The sequence below is a fragment of the Carcharhinus amblyrhynchos genome, chromosome 28 (assembly GCF_965287045.1).
Source record: "Carcharhinus amblyrhynchos chromosome 28, sCarAmb.v2.hapA, whole genome shotgun sequence".
NCBI classification, from domain to species: Eukaryota; Metazoa; Chordata; class Chondrichthyes; order Carcharhiniformes; family Carcharhinidae; genus Carcharhinus; species Carcharhinus amblyrhynchos.
The window spans coordinates 3,227,264-3,249,428 of NC_137351.1; the positions used below are offsets into that span (position 1 = coordinate 3,227,264).

Sequence of the window (22,165 nt, forward strand, 5' to 3'; positions counted from 1 at the left end):
AGCGCCTTATCTCGTCCACTCTCACATTCCAAAGCTCTCCATTGATCGGCAGGGAAAGCGTCCTTCTGTTGTTAAATACCTTTTGTCAAGCCTTTAACTGAATGATGTAATGAATAGGGTTGAGCCCTGCCAGGGTTTGCAGCAGTGGGTCTGTGGGAGCTACTCCCTGCCTTCCCCAGGCATTCGCAGTTCTGGGTGTGACCCCGTGCTCCCGGTAAAGTGGCTACTGCCCCTCTCCTCGACAAAACTGCTGGGGGGCATCAGAGTGCATGTCGGTCAAAGCAACTGCACAGGGAGCCCCGACAGGATGTGTACGAGAGAGTGAGTGTGTACGAGAGAGTGTATGAGAAAATAAGTGTGTGGAGTGTATGTGTGAGAGAATGTGTGAGTGGAAGTGATGTGTGTGAGTGGATGTATGTGTGTGTTAGTGTATGTGTGAGAATGAGTGTGTGAGGTGTGAACGAGTGTGTGTGACTGTGTGTGAATGTGAGAAAGTGTGTGTGTGAGAGAGTGGGTGTGTATGAGAGAGAGAGCGCGCGGGGAGAGGCTGACAGTCTGATAGATGAGTATTGGACATGCTGTAAGCAGGTCCAGCCTCCCCTCTCTCTCTCTCACACACACACTCTCTCACACTCACTCTGTGTCCTGCACCATGACTGCCGGAGTGCTGCTGGCTGCAGGATTTTAAGCTGAGAAGTAATGGCGTTGTGGAGGTCGCCTGTACCCCGCTGCTGTTTGTTGGGTTCTCTCCTGGTGGCTCTCGGGGGTGAGTACCGCTTTGTTACCGTTTACAAAGTTCCGTTTTCCGCTCCTTGTCCCTAGCACCAAAAAAACACACACGCCACCCCCTTTCCTCCCTCCTCTCCTCTCCCTTTTGTCTGCGCTGCAATTTTGCCCACTGATCCCGGGGGCAAGTTGGCCGCAAAAGAAAAAGCCCAGAAGCGGGCTGGGGAGAATTGCAGAGCCCTTTCGCTGCTGAAGCCTCACCTTTCAAAAAGCAAGAACCCCAAATGGTTCTCTCTGTCTCTTGATGTTTGACAGATGGAGGATGCGGAGTCGGGGACCATCTGCCGCTGCTCAGATGGAGATTGCAACCCTCACTCTGTGTGTGTCTCTTGGACTCTGGGGCAGGGCTCTGTACCCCTGGGGTTCAACCGAGTGCCCGGGGGCTCTAGGCTGGGAGTGGGGAGGGGGGATAAAGGGGCCAAGTGGCCACAAGCCCCCACCCCCCGGGTCTGGAGCCTGGGGGAGACAGGAGCCCCGGAGAATAGGGAGCAGAATGAACCCCTCAAAGCGCATCATTTCCCAGGGAATGAAACCTCCCAGAAACTCTTGTCTTGTTTATTTGGCTGCTGGTTTGACCTGAGGCTGATCCTTTAACACAACAAAATGAGCGTGTCCTGCAGCACGGTTTGGAAATAGTGGGAGCTCATCGTGTTTATATTTCTGGTATTTGGAGGATGGAGCTGTAACGTGTGAGTTTGAGGGTGTGTGTGTGTGTAAACAAGAGGGAGCTCTGAAGCTTTAATATAGTGACCCAGTAGTCACTTCTGGGAGCTTACTCCTGGGGATGAGAATACGCAGCGATAACCTACCCCCCCCCCCCCTTTTGGACAGCCACCACGAGGAATTACCCCCCACCTACCCATCTTTTAAAGATTTACTGCCAGAAGTGTTTCCAGGACATGTTTCAGAAATACAAATGCAGAGTTACGCCCCTTCAGCGTTACATTTTTTTCTTCCCAAGTTGCTATGGATACACACATATAGTTTCAACTCAGATCCTCAAAGGCAAAAGAAAGGGGGTCTGGCTGTGAGAGATTCTGCACATTTGGTGCACTCAGTTCCTATCCTGGGTCAACTTCACACTCCTGTCCTGTGCTGTGAACCGAGTTGTGTTGTTTACAAACGCTTCTTTGTCCCGGCTGCTCCCTGGATGTGTGGCCGGCGTTCAGAGCCAGCAGTCCCGCAGGATTTAGAGGCAGGAGTCGGGGTTTTCCTGGGGAGGGGGGTATTCTGCACAATGTGAGATCTGGAAAGAGTCGGGGGGGGGGGGGACCGGAGACTCCAGCCATGGGGAGAGGGCTTCCCTTTTGGGAAACAAGGAGTGCACACGGTCGAATGGAAATCGATGAGAATTTAATTTTGTTCCCCCCCCTCCCCATACACACACACCTCACCAGAGACATCGCAGCCTCCCCAGGAAGGGAGCTGAACAGGGTTTAGGAAGCAGGGATGGGGGCGCCTGTTCTCTTTCAGCCTCTGCCGGACAGTCAGACGCATGGTCGGTTTCACCCCTTTGTTACGCCACATGGTGCTCTCTCTGCCTGCCCAGCACTGCCCTCTCTCCCCCAGCACCCAGAACTCCAGCCAACCCTCCCCTCGCCCCCACACAAAAAAAACACTCCCTAACCACAGTTCTGTCCCAAATTCTGTCAACTAATCCAGCCCAAGTTGCTGGAGTCTTCAATTTCATGTAGAATCCCTACAGTGCAGGAGGAGGTCATTCAGCCATCCCAGGCTGCACCGACTCTCTGGACAGAATATCTTACCTTATCCCCGCAGCCTCCGCGCCCCCCCCCCCCGCCCATTTCGCTCAAGAACCCCACCCCAACTAGGACTGGCAAAGAGTAACTTTATCTCAGTCCCCATGTTTCGGGGACTGAGCTGTTGTACATTGTAAAAGTGAACCCCCCCCATACAAAAAACATGCGATTGACTGGAAAAGCCTCCGTGAAATCTGCTGAGGACATGGAAGGTGCTATATAAATGCAGCTGCTTGTTAATACAGCTCAGTGAATAGTGAGTGGTCCAGTCTGCAGCCAATGTCTTTCTCCAACCAATCCGTGTCTGAGACTCCTGTTTACCGCATATTCCAGGTAGCATTCCCCCTCCGTGTTAAAAAAGCAGCAAATACCTTCTCAGACCAGACAGCAGCGGTCCTACTTGAAAAGTTAACTCCACTGTTCCCTCTACAGAGGCTGCCTGATCCCTTGGGTTTTCCCAGTTTTTTTAATGTCATTTAGGTTCAGATTTCTGGCGTCTAGAGATTTTGACCTTTGATTGAAGGGATATGATATCCTTTTTTACACAAGCACATCTTGGAAGGGACTGTGAGTGTGCTACAGGAATGCACAGATTACACATTTTCACAGTAACTTTGTTGCAGTGTTAATGTAAACCTATTTGTGACACTAATAAATAAACTTCAAACTTAACCTGTGGTGAAATCATGAACTGGGCAGGCTCCCAATCCTAATGTAAAATCTGTCCTGGGTAATAATGAGTCCTCTGCTACACTGTATGAGAACTCTGCCTGTGAGTGTGTAATTCAGATTGGAAAGAGGTTTGGAGATCATTCCAAACTGTACGGCCTTGTGCTCCGTGACATTAACAGAATCCCTTAATTGATCTATCACTCTGCACTTTCCTCCCAGGTATCTGTTATTGAATATGTTTTCTGTAGATTGTAACTTTCGCACTCTCTGTCAGTTTCTGCCTCTGGGCAGGAGGGGGAGGGAAATATTTCCTAGAATCTAGGAGCTGTTCTGGTAAATTGAGCTGTGTTATGTCCAGGAGAATGCGACATTATCATTGGAGAGCCTTACCTGGAGTTAGAAACAGCACCCAAACGTTGATACTGTTGTATACGAGAGAGGCTTCGAGAGAATGTATCGTTTTACAGCTAGTTGTTAATGCCTCGAGTTTAAAATGTACCTACCTGCTGTGCTGAGATCAAACGATTCATGCGTACCTGGCGTCTCGATACTTTGTAGTGCGAATTTTAGAAAGGGGTAGGGCTCATAGCTGTTGTGTATATCACTGATGCGTGTACCTCTGCATGTGACTCATGCAGAGCTAACATTGCTGTGTTAACGTGTACATGTGCACATCAGCGTGGCTGAAGATGCCTGTGAATGAAGTTGTGGAGCTTGTAGCCTGGTGTTGGGGGTGTATTTATGAGTGTGTCTGATGTGTCTGTATTAAAGCCTGTGAAACAGTGTTTACATTGGCCTTATCCGTGCTAAACAACTTTGTAACAGCAACGAGCATCCCCTGAGTGTCAGTGGGTGTTAAGATGTACCCCAAAGGCTTGAAACACAGTCCTAAAGATAAATGTGAAAGGCTGAACCCTGAAATTAAAGCGATTGTAGAGCAGCCGTGTCTAACACGGAGTGGGGGTGGAAAGGGACACATTCTATTGATATTGAATGGTGTGAACAGAAGAGTTGTGTGTACACTAACTTTACTGTCCAATTATTACCAGGAAAAGTATTAGACTTTGGGTGTTAAACGTCCTTGAGTGGTGTTAATGCCACTTTCCACATCCTGATACTCGTTTAACAGGGTGGTGAATAATTACCATCAGTGAACTAGGTTTAACTAGGTTCGGTTTGGAGGGGGGGGGGGTGATGGTGGAGGTGGGGGGTCAGACCCAATTAACTTAAATCATGTTGCACATTCCACCCCGTGCATCACAGGCACTGTCAGTCATATCTGAACCAATTTTCATAGTCACTGGCCGGAATAAAACTGTATTTAAAGGGCGGGACTCTCCAGCCGCGCTCCCCCCGCAAAACCGGAGAATCCCGACCGAGATCAATGGACATTGGCGTGGTCCGCCCGCCCCGCCCGCTACAATTCCCCTGGCGGGCGGGACGGGAGAATTGCCATTTGTAATGTGAAAGGAGTTGAGATATTAATGTGCCCGCAGCACAGCCCCTTTTTCAGCACTGGTGCCCAGTTGGACGCACACTTAGGAAAAGGTTACTGGAAAAGTATTACACGGAAAATCCAGTTATTGTTCCAGCTCGCATCTTCTGCACAAGTATGCCACCTGAGCCAGAAACCAGATGATACCAACTCAGAGCACGGGAGAGAGGTTTTGAAAACTGAGACAGCACTAATGGCAACAAAGAGGCAACATAATGCACGTTTCAAAACTCTATATGAAGTGTGAATGTAGAACTAGCTTGGAGGACAATAGAGGACGGTGGACCCCAGGCCATGTAACAGAATAGGAGCCTGTTTCATTTTGCATCACTGATATCTCTCGGGCTGATGATCAAGATCCTACCCTGAAGGAAGTTTAAAGAAAGGTATCCCAGGAGAAGCAGCCAGAGACACAAAGAATTTAGTGCCATGTTCTTCACCTAGGAGGTTAAAATAATACAATCATAGAATCCCTACAGTACAGAAAGAGGCCATTCGGCCCATCAAGTTTGCACCAACCACAATCTCATGCTGGCCCTATTTCCGTAACCAAACGTATTTACCCTGCGAATCCCCTGACACTATGGTCAATTTAGCATGACCAATTAACCTAACCTGCATATCTTTGGACTGTGGGAGGCAGCCGGAGGAAGCCCATGCAGACACAGGGAGAATGTGCAAACTCCACATAGTGAGCCGAGACTGGAATTGAACCTGGGTCCCTGATACTGTGAGGCAGCAGTGCTAACCACTGTGCTACCATGCCACTGATAAATGTTTATTTATCATATCACATTAGTGGCCTTGGTAACATAGAGATGGCCAATATCAATATAATCACTGCTTACTGAATAATGCAAATTTAAAGAAGTTCTTCAGTATTCCAGCCTCCCTTCCCTCTACTCACACTGTTGTAGTAAGTCACAATCAGTTATGTAGGTGAACTTTTAGTCATATCTGAACCAATTTTTATTGTTTAAAGTTTATTTATTATTAGCCACAAGTAAGGCTTACATTCACACGGCAATGAAGTTACTGTGAAATTCCCCAGGTCACCACAGTCTGGCTACCGTTCAGGTCAATGCACCTAACCAGAACATCTTTCAGACTGTGGGAGTAAATCAGAGCACCCGGAGGAAACCCACACACAGATACGGGGAGAACGTGCAAACTCCACACAAACTCCAAACTCCCTGGCACTGTGAGGCAGCAGTGCTAACCGCTGTGCAACTGTATTGTCAGAATAAAACAATATGGTTCCTTTTCTCAAATGTGGGATTCTCCGGCCAAAGGGTCATCTAGACTCGAAACATTGGCTCTATTCTCTCCCCACAGGTGTTGTCAGACCTTCTCAGATTTTCCAGCATTTTTCTGTTTTTGCTTTAGTATCCACAGTATTTTGCATTTATCTTATGTAGGTGAACTGGCTCATTGTGCTTATTGTGTTTGAACAATTTAATTTAAGATTAAAAACTGCTGAAGTTGAGTTCAGATTATGCAGCATTAATGCTGTAAACACTGTATCACAGGGTTTAATAGCAGTCACATCAGACATACTCATAAATACACCCAACACCAGACTACAAACTCCACAACTTCATTCAACCACACTGATGTTCACATGGACATGTTAACACAGCAGTATTGGCCCTGCATGAGTTACATGCAGAGGTACACACATCAGGCACACTCACAACAGTGATACACCCTACTCCTTTCTAAACTTTAAGCTAAAGCGCTCTGCACAATTACCAGCAGAAAGCTGTCTCAATTGTCTTTACACGCTGTCTGAAAGTAAGCCCCTGAAGCTCTTACTTGGACCTCACTGTCAGACCCATCAGATCGTATTGTAGAAACCTTGCCATTTGATAAAGCAAGTTTCAGCGTTGCAAGTGGAATGCCTGCTCTTGCGTCAAAGGGATTTAAACATCAAGCATGTTGTAAATATTGAAAGCAATCCCTGGGATTCCAATTTCAACCAGGAGAATGTGGAGTGTGTTTTCTTTCGAAGGAATGTTGAGCAGATTAGATTCTGCCCAGTTAATTGGAAGAGGAAGTTCCTCTCGTACAGGCAGCAAGAATGCAAAAATGCTGCTTACGGCCAACCCTTAGTCTGCTTATAAGAACTGCTGTCATTGAACAACCTTGGCCACCATCATTCAGGTACAGAGTATTTCTTTATTGATTGCTTCAGCACTTAATGCAGAGAAAGTTACAGCATAACTGTGTGATTTCACTTCACTCCAGATGTGATGGTGATAGGTGTCTGATGGGTTTTTGACTTTTACCTTCAAATGTTTCCCTTGAAAAATTAATAATCAGATTTTAAATATGCATGTTAACTTTAAAGAGAAGACTTGCATATATCTATATCCAGACTTACATGTGATTGCAATTGTGTGGGCGCTATAGATTGTTTAGATTTACGATCGTGGCTACACAGGGTTAGTTTGTGCACTTATGACCCTGCATCTAAGACAATAAGGATTTATGCTACAATTTGCATGTAGTCCAAGAACACCAAGCAGTACTCGTACAGATAAGTATCAAGTTTGCCTATTGTACCGATACAGACTCATGCTCATGACTACTAGTATATACGTGGACATCGGTACTTAGTGTTACCTGTGCCATCTCCTATACAGAATATGTCCTTTTCTGTGCATATAATGGTGTATACTCAGGTGATATCTTTGTGATCACTTGTGCACTCTTGTCAAAGCGCACAGATTAATTCATGTGGGTTTCATCTGATAGATAAAGATACAAGCGCATCTTATTATTGCAGATGATGTTGTTAATGTTACAGTATGTGCAGCAACCTTACCTGTGTCATAGTTTCCTCATAGTTTAGTTACAGACATATGTCCTCTATGTAGGTGAAATCACCAGAAAAAAAATGAAAACTATGCGCAGTTGCTTGTACAAGTAGAATTGCACACAACCTTCCCAATGGCTGTGCTATTGTGGGACTGAGTCATAAATCTCTGGTTTTATAGAATCCCTAAAGTGCAGAAGAGGCCATTCGGCCCATTGAGTCTGCACCAACTCTTTGATAGATTATCAAACTCTTTCCCCGCTCTAGCCCTGTGACCCAACATATTTCCCATGGTTAATCCATTTGGGGACACTAAGGGGCAACTTGATACGGACAGTCTGCCCAACCTGCAAATATTTGGAGTGTGGGAGGAAACCGGAGCACCTGGAGGAAACCCACTGAGAGCTGGGGAGAATGTGCAAACTCCACACAGACAGTGACCCAAGGCTGGAATTGAACTCTGGCGCTGGGTGCTCTCTATATTGTTCTGATGTAACAGAGCTTGTATCAGAGGGACAGCAGGGTGCAGTTAGCTTCAGCAACTTGAAATGTATTTGGATTGATGGGAACATGGTTCAAAGTTTGTATACGGGCCACAAGGCTAGACAATATGACCATATAGATCCCTTAATGGTTATGTCATGCTGGATTGTAAGTATTATTGTGAACTTTGCTCTAAATTTAAAACTTATGCCTGGCGGCACGGTGTCACAGTGGTTAGCACTGCTGCCTCACAGCGCCAGGGACCAGAGTTCGATTCCCAGCTTGGGTCATTGTCTGTGCAGAGTCTGCATCTTCTCCCCGTGACAACGTAGGTTTCCTCCGTCTGCCCTGATTTCCTCCCACAGTCTGAAAGATGTGCTGGTTAGGTGCATTGGCCATACTAAATTCTCCCTCAGTGTACCCAAACGGGCACCAGAGTGTGGTGACTAGGGGATTTTCACAGTAGCTTTATTGGAGCGTTAATGTAGCCAAGACATGTAGACGCTGGCATTGGACTGAGGTGGACACCGTAAGAAGTCTCATAACACCCGGCTAAAGTCCAGTTGGTTTATTTGGAATCATGAGCTGCTCCTTCATCAATTGAGTGGCTACTCACCTGATGAAGGAGCAGTGCCCTGAATGTTCGTGATTCCAGATAAACCTGTTGGAATTTAGCCTGGTGTTGTGAGACTTCTTACAGTGTTTATGAAAACCTACTTTGACAATAATAAATAAACTTGAAACTTAAAGAAGTTCTGTGCATTTTATGTTAATGTGTATGGTAATTGCAACTAAAAGCATCATAAATTACATAGAAGATGATGCTATTGTGTGTCTCATTGTTTCCTTTAGACTTAGGCCACTCCTCAGAACTGACTTTCACCTTGGAACCCAGTGATGTTGTGGCAGTGGAGGCCCACCCTCTGAAACTGCACTGCCAAGTGGAAGGAATGCAGCCCATCAGCAAGTCATGGAGGAAGAATGGAGTCCTGCTGTCGGATAGTGAACACATCTCTCTGCTCGCCAATGGGTCACTCTACATCACAAAATTTCAGAAGCTGAGGGAGGATGGCTCTTCTGATGAGGGTGAATATGACTGCACTGCCCAGAACCGCTTAGGACTGCTAGTCAGCCGGAAGGCGAAGGTGCAGGTCGCAAGTAAGTGAATTGGACTTTTCTCTGAGAAAGAAGGGTTATACAGAACCAGGCACCGTTCTGATAAGATGATTATAGAATCACAGATACTTTGTTACCCAAGGTACAATGGAATACTGAAAGGCCTGGATAGAGTGGATGTGAGGAAGAGCTTTCCATTAGTCGGAGAGACTAGGATCCAAGGGCACAGCTTCAGAGTAAAGGGACGACCCTTTAACATAGAAACATAGAAAATAACTGCAGGAATAGGCTATTCAGCCCTTTGAGCCTGCACCCACCATTTAATATCATCACAGATTACACACTTTCAATATCCCACTCCCCTTTTCTCCCCATTCCCCTTAGAACTGAGATGAGGAGGAATTTCTTCAGCCAGAGAGTGGTGAATCTATGGAATTCATTGCCACGTAAGACTGTGGAAGCCAGGTCACTGGGTGTATTTAAAACAGAGATAGATAGGTTCTTGATTGGTAAGGGGATGAAAGGTTACAGGGAAAAGGCAGCAGAATGGGGTTGAGAGACTTATTAGCTACAGCTGAATGGTGGAGCAGACTTGATGGGCTGATTGGCCTAATTCTGCTCTTCTAGCTTATGGTCTTATAAAGTCACCTGACCTTTTGTCCCCATCCTTGTGCTAGCTCCTTCATCAGGGCCATCCACTCCAACCCCACATCCTTGCTGACATTCTGTCCGTCTTTTATTCTTTCTCAAGTGTTCATTCAATTCCTGTGGGGAAACTTTTATTTTATATCAATAAGTTCTTCACCAACTGCACTGCGTGCTTTGAATTCTAATGTTTGCAGCAACAGTTGGAGCTAAAGTAAAGTTTCAGCACGGTGCCAAATATGCTAATCTCCTCACAAGGTCCTGAAAGCTGCTATTGGTCGGCAGTGACCTACTCCAGAGCTGCTCTTGCGTTGAGCAGACAGAGACATGATGGGCCAAGTGGCCTTCCTCTGTGCTGTAATTATTCTGTGACGTCACAGTGGTTAGCACTGCTGCCTCACTGCGTCAGGGGCCCGGCGTTCAATTCTGGCCTTGTGTCACTGTCTGTGAGGAGTCTGCACATTCTCCCTGTTTCTGTATGGGTTTTTTTCCTGGTGCTCCAGTTTCCTCCCACAGCCCAAAGATGTGCAGGTTAGGTGGATTGGCCATGCTAAATTGCCTGTTAGTGTCAGGGGGAACTAGCTAGAGTAAATGCAAGGGGTTGGAGGAGAGGGCCTGGATGGGATTGGGGTTGGTGCAGACTCATCGGGTCATATGACCTCCTCCTGCGCTGTAGGATCCTTTGATAAGGCAAATGCAGAATCTGCCTGATGGAGTGAAATGCTCTTATCGGGTAACGGGAAAATTATTGGATTTCATTCCTGTTCTATAATGGAAACAAAATGCATAACAATCTTTGCAGATCATTGGGAAGGTTCTGTCTCTGGTCAAGTCAGATCTAGAAGATATTGTGGCTTGGTGCCAAGTAGTATCAGAGATTGGTAGGGCACCACATGAGTTTGTAATTTGCCCTGTAGTAAGCCCTCGCCATGTTATGAGAGGAATTGGCAAAGGAGTTCCCAAGTGTTTTTGCACTTTCTTCAAAGGTAGAAGGAGTAGTTGGGGAGTGGGGTGGATTAAAATGGGAAAGCCACATGTTATCAGCAGTTATAGAGCAACTTTGTAAAATGGGAATTGGAATGGAAGTGAAGCTCTAGCAGATTCTCAAGGCTGGTGAAGCTACATGATCTGAAAGAAGAAGTTAAGAAAGTTCAAAGTAAAACTTACAAGAGATAAATTGTAGCCGAGGGCTTTCTCTTAACGGGTGCATTAGAGAGCAGCTACGGAAGAAGGCCCTTAGTTAAAATCTGAGCACCCTGGCTTTATTTTTGGATAATGGGTTACTTGCTATCATAGAATCCTACAGTGCAGAAGTAGGCTATTTGGCCCATTGAATCTGCACCGACCACAATTCCATCCAGACCCTACCCCCATGCATTTACCCTAGCTAGTCCCCCTGACACTAAGGGGCAATTTAGCACGGCCAATCCATCTTACTTGCGCATCTTTGGACTGTGGGAGGAAACCAGAGCACCTGGAGGAAACCCACGCAGACACGGGGAGAATGTGCAAACTCCACACAGACAGTGACCTGAGGCTGGGAATCGAACCCGGGTCCCTGGCGCTGTGAGGTAGCAATATGACCTGCTGTGCCACTGTGCTGTGAATATTGCTGCTTTGAGTTTCATCTTGAGGAATAGGAAATGAGAATCTGGCTCTGGCTGTGCAGTTGTGTTTAGCCTGTTATTGATTTCATGTGGACTGGATTGTTATTATAGTAGTACAGGCAGTATTAAAGCTTTTTTTCCCAAATTCACCATGCACTGACACTAAAGTATGTAAATCATTAAGTGAATGATCAGCTCCTGAATGGAATGAAACCTGCCAAGGTCACCAGTGAGCTGCTGATTATTTAAACCTGACCTGAAGGGAGCAGAGCCACTAGAAGAAGCCCAGTGCATTGACCTCTCTTTGGCCATAACTTCATTGGATTCATTATGTTCTATTTGTGGAAACAAATTGACTTCATTGCATTTATTTGTAAGAGTTTAAGTACTTCAATTCCCAGGGAACTGTCTGGCTGAGTTGAACTTTGTATGACAGGAGAATTCTACTCCCCCGTCCGCCACGGAATTGAAGTGGGCACGGGACGGACAATGGGAATTTCCGTTGACCTCAGATGGGATTTTCCAGTCTCAGGTTGAGCGAGGCTGTACGATCCTGGTTTGTCATATTAGTGATGGCCAATACTGATAATAGGGCTACCTTAGTTTAGATGGAATTATCAATAGGTCGTTACTTCCTGGTCGTCTGAGCCATATGCTCAGAGTTAGAGTTGGATTGGGATCAGATCTTTGTCTTCATTGGATTTGTTCCATGGTATGTATTGCTTCTAGTACAGTTTTCCTCAAGGTTCCTTCTAGATTTCAGTTCACTTCCCGTACCTAGTGGCACACCAAGGCAGACTTTCCCCTTTTTCCATAGCTCGTAATTCCTGGAATAGGTCACCAGTCTGTTGCCAGAGGCTTATGGCTTGAGGGGAGCCACTCCACATCAAGTGTGGCAGACCAGGAGTCCCTCCCACTGTTACCACCAGCTATTTACATTTTTGGAAGGATTTGCAGATTAAAACACTCAGCCTATTGGCCACATTATGGACACACCTTCCTTTGCTGTCAAGTCTTGGGGTGAAGCTTGAACCTGGAGCTTCTGGCTCAGTTAGGGGTGCTAACCACTGTGCCACAAGGCCCCACTCTTTCTAGATTGGCAGCATAGTCTGTTGCTTAATAGAGACTACTTTTGATCAACCCTCTCCAGTCACATTAAACTGATATATTTTATAAAGCTGCATTCTAGCCATTACAAAGAGGGTATAGGTTGACTGTGGTCCAAAGTGGGAATAGTACAACGAAGATAATGTCATGAGCAGGTTAAATGAAGCTCATCCATAGCTCAGCATAAGGTCTACTGGCATCCTAAGCCCACAGGTCATGGCACTTTACCTAATTTTTAATTTTTAAAAAAATCTTGGTGAATTCACTTGGCAATGCAACAGTGGGTGATACCCAGAGCACAACCAGAAAGCAGCCTGGCAGCCAGTTAGCCAGCCAGTTCAACTCAGCCACCGGAAATCAGATTAAATAAAAACAGAGCTTAGCCTTGGAACAATACAATTCGGTGGAGCCTTCTATTTTCCCACGTTCTAGGGAACCCAGACTGCAATTCAACAATGCTGCACCCAGCTGCCTAGTTTTGATTATTATGGTACACTACAAACATCCTTGGGTTTCATGGAGGGATGCATTACTACGCAAGCAAGCTGCACTAAGCGTCTCCCTCATTCCACCACTTTCTGTTTAATAAATTAAACATCGGGTCACAAGGAACGGTATCATGTTCAGCACTCTGCAGATAACATCTTAAACAATATCCAAAAAAGACCAAAGAGGTCGGCTCTTGCCCTGAGAACCCATGGGGAAAATAAATATGTAATTGAGATGCCGCCTCTCAGAAATATTCAGCACATTACCAGAGAGAGAGATGGACATTGTGGGTGAATAATAGAGGGATGTCTTTGGAAAATCCCTGGAATGAGCAGAACAGTCAGTAGACAGAGCAGAACTCAAAATTCACAATGAAATCCAAGCACATTTCTGCAAAAAAGGAATTTATTTTTGAAAAATTATTGGATCGTAAACCTTTATTAGACCAGGGAGATACTGGGTGCTGATTGAAACCACCAGATCTAGTTTGTCAGTCTGGGAGAGGCTTGATAATGGGTTAACAGATTGTGGACAATGGTGGTTCTGCTGAACCTAGACTTTGTGCTTCAAGTTTTGCAAAAGATGTTCCAAAGCGAAGTGAAGATCTTAACTGAGATGGCACGTGTTTTCTGACTGGGTTAAAGACTAAATCTGGACCTGAGGAAACCACGTTGCATTTTTGTGCTTTTAAATGAAGTAACTATCTCGAAAACCCATCTCCCGATCTGTACAAAGCCTTGTGTATTCCGAGCCGATTGGTAATCTAATTCCCATGGAATTGGTTGGACAATCCGCTACTTGTGTAATTTGATGAAACTGTCGGCTAGGTTCGTAAATCACAACGTGACCCCTGGAACACTCCCCTGATGAAGACCATTGATTGTATCACTCAATAAGGAGGATTTATCACTGGCAGGATGCACTGTCCTTCCGTCTGTCTTCAGACAAGGCTGCATATCTTCTGGTGCGGCTGCTGGTTTTTGGTGTTTCCTTTGTGTTCTGAGTGGCGATGGACCACTCTCTCTGATGGGACTTTGAGCACATACTAAGCCCTCGCAACCATGTCTTGCAAACTCTTTTCCATTCTTTTAGTGTTACCATTGGTCAGTTCTGCACAGGTTCTCGATTCACCTGTGTGTGTGTCCCTGTCCTCTGAAGTTATAGAGGAAATGGTCAGTTAGAAACTTGTAGAGACAGTGCTGCAGTTTGATTGAACTCCATTGTGTTAGTTAATGCTGGTCGTGAATTTCAAAGCCAGGCCACAGTTGTTCCTTTGCAACACCATCTCTTTCGTTTGTTGATCTTGATTCCAGTGACAGGATTGGATAAACTCTTGGGTCATTTGATGCGTTCCACACAACAGTGGTTCCCAGCCTTTTATGTGTCATGGCACGTCTTTGTACTCTATAAAAAAAATTTGGACACACCTCCTATCTTCACTGTTTTCTTCCCTTACTGGGTACTTTGTTTTCAACCTCTCCATGTCCTCTTGATGCCTGTTTCTTTTTAACCTTGCTCGCTTCTCCTGGGGCTTTATGTCTATTTTTGAGTTTTCATTTTTTGTGCAGGTGCAATGGAGCTTTTGTTGCCAGCTCCAAGTCCTGTTGGTGAGGTATCTGGGCCTGACCAACATGAAATACCTAACCCACGCATGTGCATCTCTTTCCCAGCCAGCGTGTCCGGGTTAGGTGGTCCGGCCGTGCTAGATTGCCCCTTAGTGTCAGGGATTAGCAGGGTAAATATGTAGGAGCACCGAGATAAGGCCCTGGGTGGGGTGGTTGTCAGTGCAGTCTCGCTGGGCCCCCTGCCCTGTAGGAATTCTATGGTTCTATGCGCGAGAGGCCCAAGATTTGTTGGGTCTTGAAGATTCCAATCACAGAGTTGAAGATAAAGGTTAGTTTTCATTTAATTATCTGAATTGGAATCATTTTGAATGTGTTTTTGTGGCACACTTGGGGGTCGTCACAGTACACTCTTTGGGAATCACTGTCATATAGTACTGCACTGCATATTCACTGCTTTACACTGTGTTAAGACATTCCTATATGATAAAGACGTATATAAACACAAGTAATTGTTTAGTTGTAATTTTGTTACAATAATAATGCAAATTTATATAATTGCAATCTGAAGGACAAGGAGTACTCATTGTCCAGGTTAACATTTGGGCCTCACCCAATCTCAGCAACAGCTTGCATTTATATTAATTTTATTAATTTTATTTATTTATTAGTGTCACAAGTAAGCTTACATTAACACTGCAATGAAGTTACTGTGAAAATCCGGCACCTGTTCGGGTACTCTGAGGGAGAACTTAGCATGGCTAATGCACCTAACCAGCATATCTTTAGGACTGTGGGAGGAAACTGGAGCGCTCGGAGGAAACCCATGCAGACACAGGGAGAATGTGCAGAATCCTCACAGACAGTGACCCAAGCTGGGATTTGAACCCAGGTCCCTTTTGCTGAGAGGCAACAATGCTTAAATGTAATAAAATATGCCAAGATGGTTAATAGGAGCATTGTAAAAGTAATATTTGACAGAGCCATTTAAGGAGACATTATGGGCAGCTGGTCAAAAGCTTAGACAGAGAGGTAGGTGTTAAGGAGCATCTGAAAGGAGGAGAGAGAAGCAGAGAGGTGGAGGGAGGAAGCTCCAGAGGTGAGGGTCCAGGCAGCTGAGATCATGGTGCCCAGTGGTGGAATAGTTACAACCAGGACTGCCCAAGGGGCCTGAATGGAAATGGGTGCAGACACCCTGAAAGGTTGTGGAGCTGGAGGAGATGAAGGAGATGTGGAGGGGTGAGGCCACGGAGTGATCAGGAAGGAAAGACCAGAATTTTAAACTTGAGGCGTTGCTCAGTATGGAGCCAGTTTGTGTTAGTGAGCACAAGGCTAATTGGTGCTTATCAAAACAGATCAGATAGTCATCCATCTCATTTGTGAGGGGCAGCACAGTGGTTCGCACTGCTGCCTCACAATGCCAGGGATCCGGGTTTGATTCCTGGCTTGGGTCAGTGTCTGCGGAGTTTGCACATTTTCCCCGTGTCCGTGTGGGTTTCCTCCAAGTGCTCCGGTTTCCTTCCACAGTCTGAATGATGTGTGGGTTGGGTGCATTGGCCATGCTGTATTCTCCCTCAGTATACCCAAACAGGCACCAGAATATGGCAACCAGGGGCTTTTCACAGTAACTTCATTGCAGTGTTAATGTAACCCTACACTAATAAATAAACTTTTATAAAAAGATCTTGTGTGCTAGCATTTGCCCATCCCCATGTGTGTGCACACTCGTGTGTACGAATATGTGCACGTGTGTGTACATATGCATGTGTGTTAATGTGTGTGTGCACATGTACGTGCGTACGTGTGTGCACAAGCTGGCTCCCCTTAGTCCCTATTAGCACATTAGTCACTACACTTCCAAAGCATTCTGAGGATGTGAGAAATGTCGTATAAATGCATGTTTTTACTTTCTAGTCGCTGGCCAGCTCCACATTGTGGGCACATTCAGAATTTTAACAAGCCGGAGATTATACTGCCTCATCTCAAAGCAAGCTGAGTGAAATCCCTGTGCTCGCACGTCCTGCCAACGCTCTGTTGAGTGTTGCTATCTGAATCAGTGCTGTGCTGCTGGGCTACTGTCAGGAATGCTGCAACACAGTGTAGCACAGTGAGATGGGACTCGCTTTTCTTTACCTCACACTGAGCTGCTGCTTTCGAATGTGCTGCCCCAGGGCAATTGACAAGGGAGGCCTGGCTTATCCTCAGTGCAGGGTGGGGTGACGGGGGTGGGGGATCGTTCTTTCCAAACTACAGGTTCTACGGGGATAGAAACAATGCTCTCCAGCCCTGACAATACCCTGCAGCCAGGCAGCCCAAGACCAGAGGCCCTCGAAGCATAGAGAGGCTTCCAGGCAGAATTTGAGGCCTACGTTGTTAGCTCCTGCACACAGCCAAATTCCACACACTCAGGAACTCTGCATTTTTCTGTTGTTCTGAAATCAGCTGCAGGGGGGAATGGGAAGTGAAATTCACTTTTAGCCGATCAGATACACCAACAACAACGCATTGATATTGCCCCTTTAACATAATGAAGCACCCCAGGGCTCATCACAGGATCATGGTAACACAACGTCACAGAATCACCTGAGGTGATATTAGGTCACTTCGAGTTTCAAGTTTGTTTATTAGTGCCACAAGTGGGCTTACCTTAACCCTGCAATGAAGTTGATGGCACAGTGGTTAACACTGTGGCCTCACAGCACCAGGGACCCAGGTTCAATTACCGGTTTGGATTAGCTGTGTGGAGTTTGCACATTTGCCCCATGTCTGTGTGGGTTTTCTCCCACAATCCGAAAGACGTGCTGGTTGGGTGCGTTGACCATGCTAAATTCTCCCTCAGTGCACTTGAGCAGGTGCCAGAGTGTGGTGATTAGATTTTCAGAGTAGCTTCATTGCCATGTTGATGTAACCCTAATTAATTAACTAAACTAAACTTGCAAGTTACATGGCAAAAAATCTGGTCAAAGTAATAGACTTTGAGGAGTGCCTTAAAGGTGTCACAAGGTGTCCCAGAAGTGATGGGATTGTCACATTTGTGAACACAGATGGCAATGCAGTACCAAGAGCAATGGATTGTAGACATTTCAAATACAGAGGTTCAGATCATCAGGGGGTGAACATTGAATGTGCCAACGCTAATAGCAGAACTTACACAGAGAATGATGAGTGTTACATATGGCCATGCTTAGGGCAGATAGTGTTAGAGAAGTAAATGCAGAAAGTGTAAGCCCCTAATGTGCTTTTGCAATCTATCGCCCAGCAGGTCACTGAGGTGCTCCGTGTAAATGGAAAGCAGCTCACAAGAATATAATAAATATGTTGCACCGATTGCTTTAATCTCTGGGAGACCATCAATAATTTGACGTGGCGCAGAACATCCATTCAGTGGGGTGGGGGTTGGAGCACGCGGGTTGTGTAATGCATGTATTGTGTCAAAAGCCACGTGCTCAGTGCACTGATTTTGGCAAGATTTGAGAGTGGTGAGAGTTTATCTGTACTTACAGCGAAACTAGCCCTAAAGAGAGAAACAGCTACCCTCGCACTGAGAGCACAGCCAGGGCAGTGCGGCGACCCAAGTTCCATTTGGTTTCGTGAATGAGATCGCTTCCAAGAAGCCGTTTATCCTTTTCCACTGCTATCTCTTTGAAGGCCTTTTCTTCTCATTTAGAGGCCCTCATTACGTTTCACTCAGTTTGTCCCTGGGAGGCTATTTATCATCTCAATGTCCTTACAGGAGTAACTGTGGTCCTTGTAGGTCATAAGAGCAGTCTCTGACATTGTTCTTTCACAATCCAGTCACTAAGCAACCATGCTGTAGGGGAATGGGTCTAATTATCACCTCGGGAGAGTGTCCCTCTGCTTAAACTGTCATTGGAAACATCTGAAGTGCTGGCAATTTGCAGTTTGGAATTTAAAGCCATTTGGGTTGGAAGTATAATGCAGGCTGATATCTGTGCCTGCTCTCTACAAGTGGCACTAAGCAGCTGGTTTATTTTGAGGGGAAAGAAATGTTACTTAAAATAGAGGACAAGATGGCAGAAAGGAAAATGTTTAGACCAGCCTTCTAACAAGTGAAAGAGAAATTGTCTGTTCTTAAGGCTGTGACACCAATCTAAAATGCAGTTCTATTCATATTCAAATGTTGCCATTCAGAAGCAGAGAATAGGCTTCACTTTAGGAAGCACATAATGCACGCTGAGGCCAGGCTGCTGTCCCTCATGTAATCCTCACAGATACGGGTAATCTGTCCTCTGGCAGCCAGTGTACCCACACTATTGGAATGCATTCATTCCTGTTGGTATGTTACTTCTGATGGAGTTTGGTAGGGTTGGTCTTTGCTGTCCCCACGTATTATTGCAGCCTTTCACATTTGGAGAAGTCATAAGCACTCAGCCAGGTAGCGGGGTGGCGGTGGGGGGGGTTGTGAAAAAGAGGCTATAAATCTGTCCGAGACTGAATGAATCTCAATGCTGCATTGTGCTATAAATTAGAATCGGTCACATCCTGCGAGATTACAGCACTTAGCCATTGAGGAATTACACCATTAGCTTTAAGTAGAAAGAGTAATTCTACATCAGGTGGTGGTGACCTCATCATATAGGCCCACAAAAGGTTGAAGGAAAATGTTAGATGCCATCCTTCTCCTGTGATACTTACAGGATCTGGGCTTCATCTGTGATTGTAACACTATATGCTGCACCCTCTGCTTTCCTTCCTCACCTATGCAGAATCATAGAATCCCTGCAGTGCAGAAGGCCCATCGAGCCTGTGCCAACAACAATCCCACCCAGGCCCCTATCCCCTACAGCCCCACATATTTTCCCTGCTAATCCCCTGACACTAAGGGGCAATTTAGCATGGCCAATCAAACCTAACCCACACATCTTTGAACTGTGGGAGGAAACAGGAGCACCCAGAGGAAACCCACACAGACATGGGGAGAACATGCAGACTCCGCAGAAACCATGATCCATGGCCGGAATTGAACCCAGGTCCCTGGTGCTGTGAGACAGCAGTGCTAACCACTGTGCCAATGTGCTGCCGTCTGTACGCTATGAATAGTATGTTTTTGTCTGTATAGAATGCAAGAAACAATTGTTTTCACTTAATCTCAATATACGTGACAATAATCAATCAAATTGAATAAAATATCACTAAGATCCTCTCAAGCCGAACCATCATCTTATTAAGCTGCAGGAATTTGCCCATTCTCAAATCCCTAAGCAAAGGAGTACGCAGCATTTTCTTGGTGTCACAACATCACCCCACTTTGGGGGAATTTTCACAGTAACTTCATTGCAGTGTTAATATCTGCCTGCTTGTGACAGTGATAAAACTTAGAACTTAAAAATTTTGTAAACTATTTGGCCTTGTAACGAAATGGCGCCTCATTCACTCATTATGCGTCGGATGGATTTGGATAACGCGGCTGCTTCCTCACATAAGGAATACATCCAAGAGGTCATGTTGACATATCAGCATCAAAGGGTCGACATTCCTCTGGGAAACTGTGGAATTCCTTTCCTGGGGCTGGACAGCTCTTCACGGCAGGCTGTGCCGCTCCTGCAGGGATCTTGGTTCTGCGGGAGCAGCTTTGGATCACACGCCTGTCAGAGGCTGGCATCTCTTCAAAGTTCCTTGATGAATGGGTTTTCTTTGTCAGTCCTAAGAGCCTCCTATTATGTGCCTTTGATGTCACATTTTGCACTTGCCGCTGTCACCAATGCTGAATTACTAATTTTCACAGGTCAGGAGAGAGTGACAATAGATCCCAATGTGTGCGTAGAAATAGCTGTGATTGTACAGAAAAAAAAGTTGGTCGCATTTAATATGTGCGCTACCAGCGGCAGGCTGACTTTTAGACTTGCAGCTTGCACGTTTGCAAAGAATACCATCCAATTTTGGGGCTTGATGTCACTCCAAGTTGGTGAATGTTTCAGCTCTCTTCATCTGGTTGAAAACAAGTTTTTCTGGAAAGTTGGTGTGTGATGAATTTTTGAAATTATTTTGGGGTCGGGAGGAGCCTTGCTGGAGGCTGACTGCTGACATTTACAAATCAATGGTGAGCATTCAGTGTTGGCCTTTCCTCTGTAAGTGACTACTCGTGTGAATGGGATGGATAGGATAGAGGTGGAGAGACTCTTCCCGCTCAGAAAGGACAGTAGGACTAGGGGGCACAGCCTCAAGATAAAGGGGGGGCGGTTTAGAACGGAGTTGAGGAGGAACTTCTTCACTCAAAGGGTGGTGAATCTCTGGAATTCTCTGCCCGTTGAAGTGGTGGAGGCTGCCTCGCTAAATATTTTTAAGACGCGGGTTGATGGGTTTTTGATAAGCGAGGGGATTAAGGGTTATGGGGAGAAAGCGGGAATGTGGAACTGAGCCACGACAGATCAGCCATGATCTTATTGAATGGCGGGGCAGGCTCGAAGGGCTGGATGGCCTACTCCTGCTCCTAATTCTTATGTTCTTATGTCAGAACCCAAAATGCTCACTTGGTTGTTTATCCCTCACCACAGAGGCTTCCTGGCTTGCTGAGTATTCCAGCCTTTTCCATTTCCGGCACAGCACATTGAAATATTCAAGTTTAAAAAGAAAGGGTGGCATGGACAAGTTGGGCTGGAAGGCCTGTTTCCCTGCTGTAAACCTCTATGACTCTATGACTATGAAATAACGGTTAACACCATGTTGACAGCAGAGTAAGTACAATCACAGCGTTAGGATTAATAACCGCCATGGATAACTTGTGTCTAAACTTTAAGGTTTATTTATTTATTAGCCACAGTAAGTTTACACTAACACTGCAATGAAATTACTGTGAAAATCCCCTAGTTGCCACACTCTACACTCCTGTTCAGGTACATTGAGGGAGAGTTTAGCATGGCCAGTGCACCTAACCAGCAGATCTTTTAGACTGAGAGAGGAAATCGGAGCACCCGGAGGAAACCCACACAGGCACGGGGAGAACATGCAGACTCCGCACAGACAGTGACCCAAGCTGGTAATTGAACCAGTGATGGGCTGGATTAATAGTGGATTGTATCTGTCCTTCAAAGTTGTGCTTTTTAAATTAGACAAAGACTGTTTGGGGTGGAAGTTTTATCCCTTCCGGTTGCAACAAGAAGTCACCTATCTGGGCCTGACTGGAGATCACATGGTCTCCCAGAGAATTTGGAACAAAAACAGAACATGCTGGAAAATCTCAGCAAGTCAGACAGCATCTGTGGAGAGAGAAAGAGAGCTAATGTTCTGAGTCAGGGTAGCCCTTCATCAGAGCTTTGTAGACAGGTGCATTTATGGACAGCATGGTGGCACAGTGGTTAGCGCTGCTGTCTCACAGTGCCAGGCCATGGGTTCGATTCCCGGCTCGGATCACCACCTGTGTGGAGTTTGCACATTCTCCCGTGATTGCGTGGGTTTCCTCTGGGTACTCCGGTTTCCTCCCACAGTTCAAAAGATGCGCTGATTGGGGTGCATTGACCATGCTAAATTCTTCCTCAGTATACCGGAACAGGTGTTGGAGTGTGGTGACTAGGGGATTTTCACAGTAACTTCATTACAGTGTTAATGTAAGCCTACTTGTGACTAATAAACAAACTTTAAACTTTACTTTTATCTCGTTGCAAAAC

General features: G+C 45.8%; 1 protein-coding gene across 1 annotated transcript in view; it reads left to right on the forward strand.

Moving 5' to 3' along the window:
• The first annotated feature begins 451 nt into the window (after window positions 1-451).
• igdcc3 (immunoglobulin superfamily, DCC subclass, member 3) overlaps window positions 452-22,165 on the forward strand; it is a 138,152-nt gene continuing 116,438 nt past the window's right edge. The window contains exons 1-2 of the mRNA XM_080214018.1: window positions 452-766; window positions 8,867-9,172. Of these exons, the coding sequence (XP_080070144.1) occupies window positions 700-766; window positions 8,867-9,172 (373 nt within the window). The 5' untranslated portion in view covers window positions 452-699. The remainder of the gene's footprint in view (window positions 767-8,866; window positions 9,173-22,165) is intronic.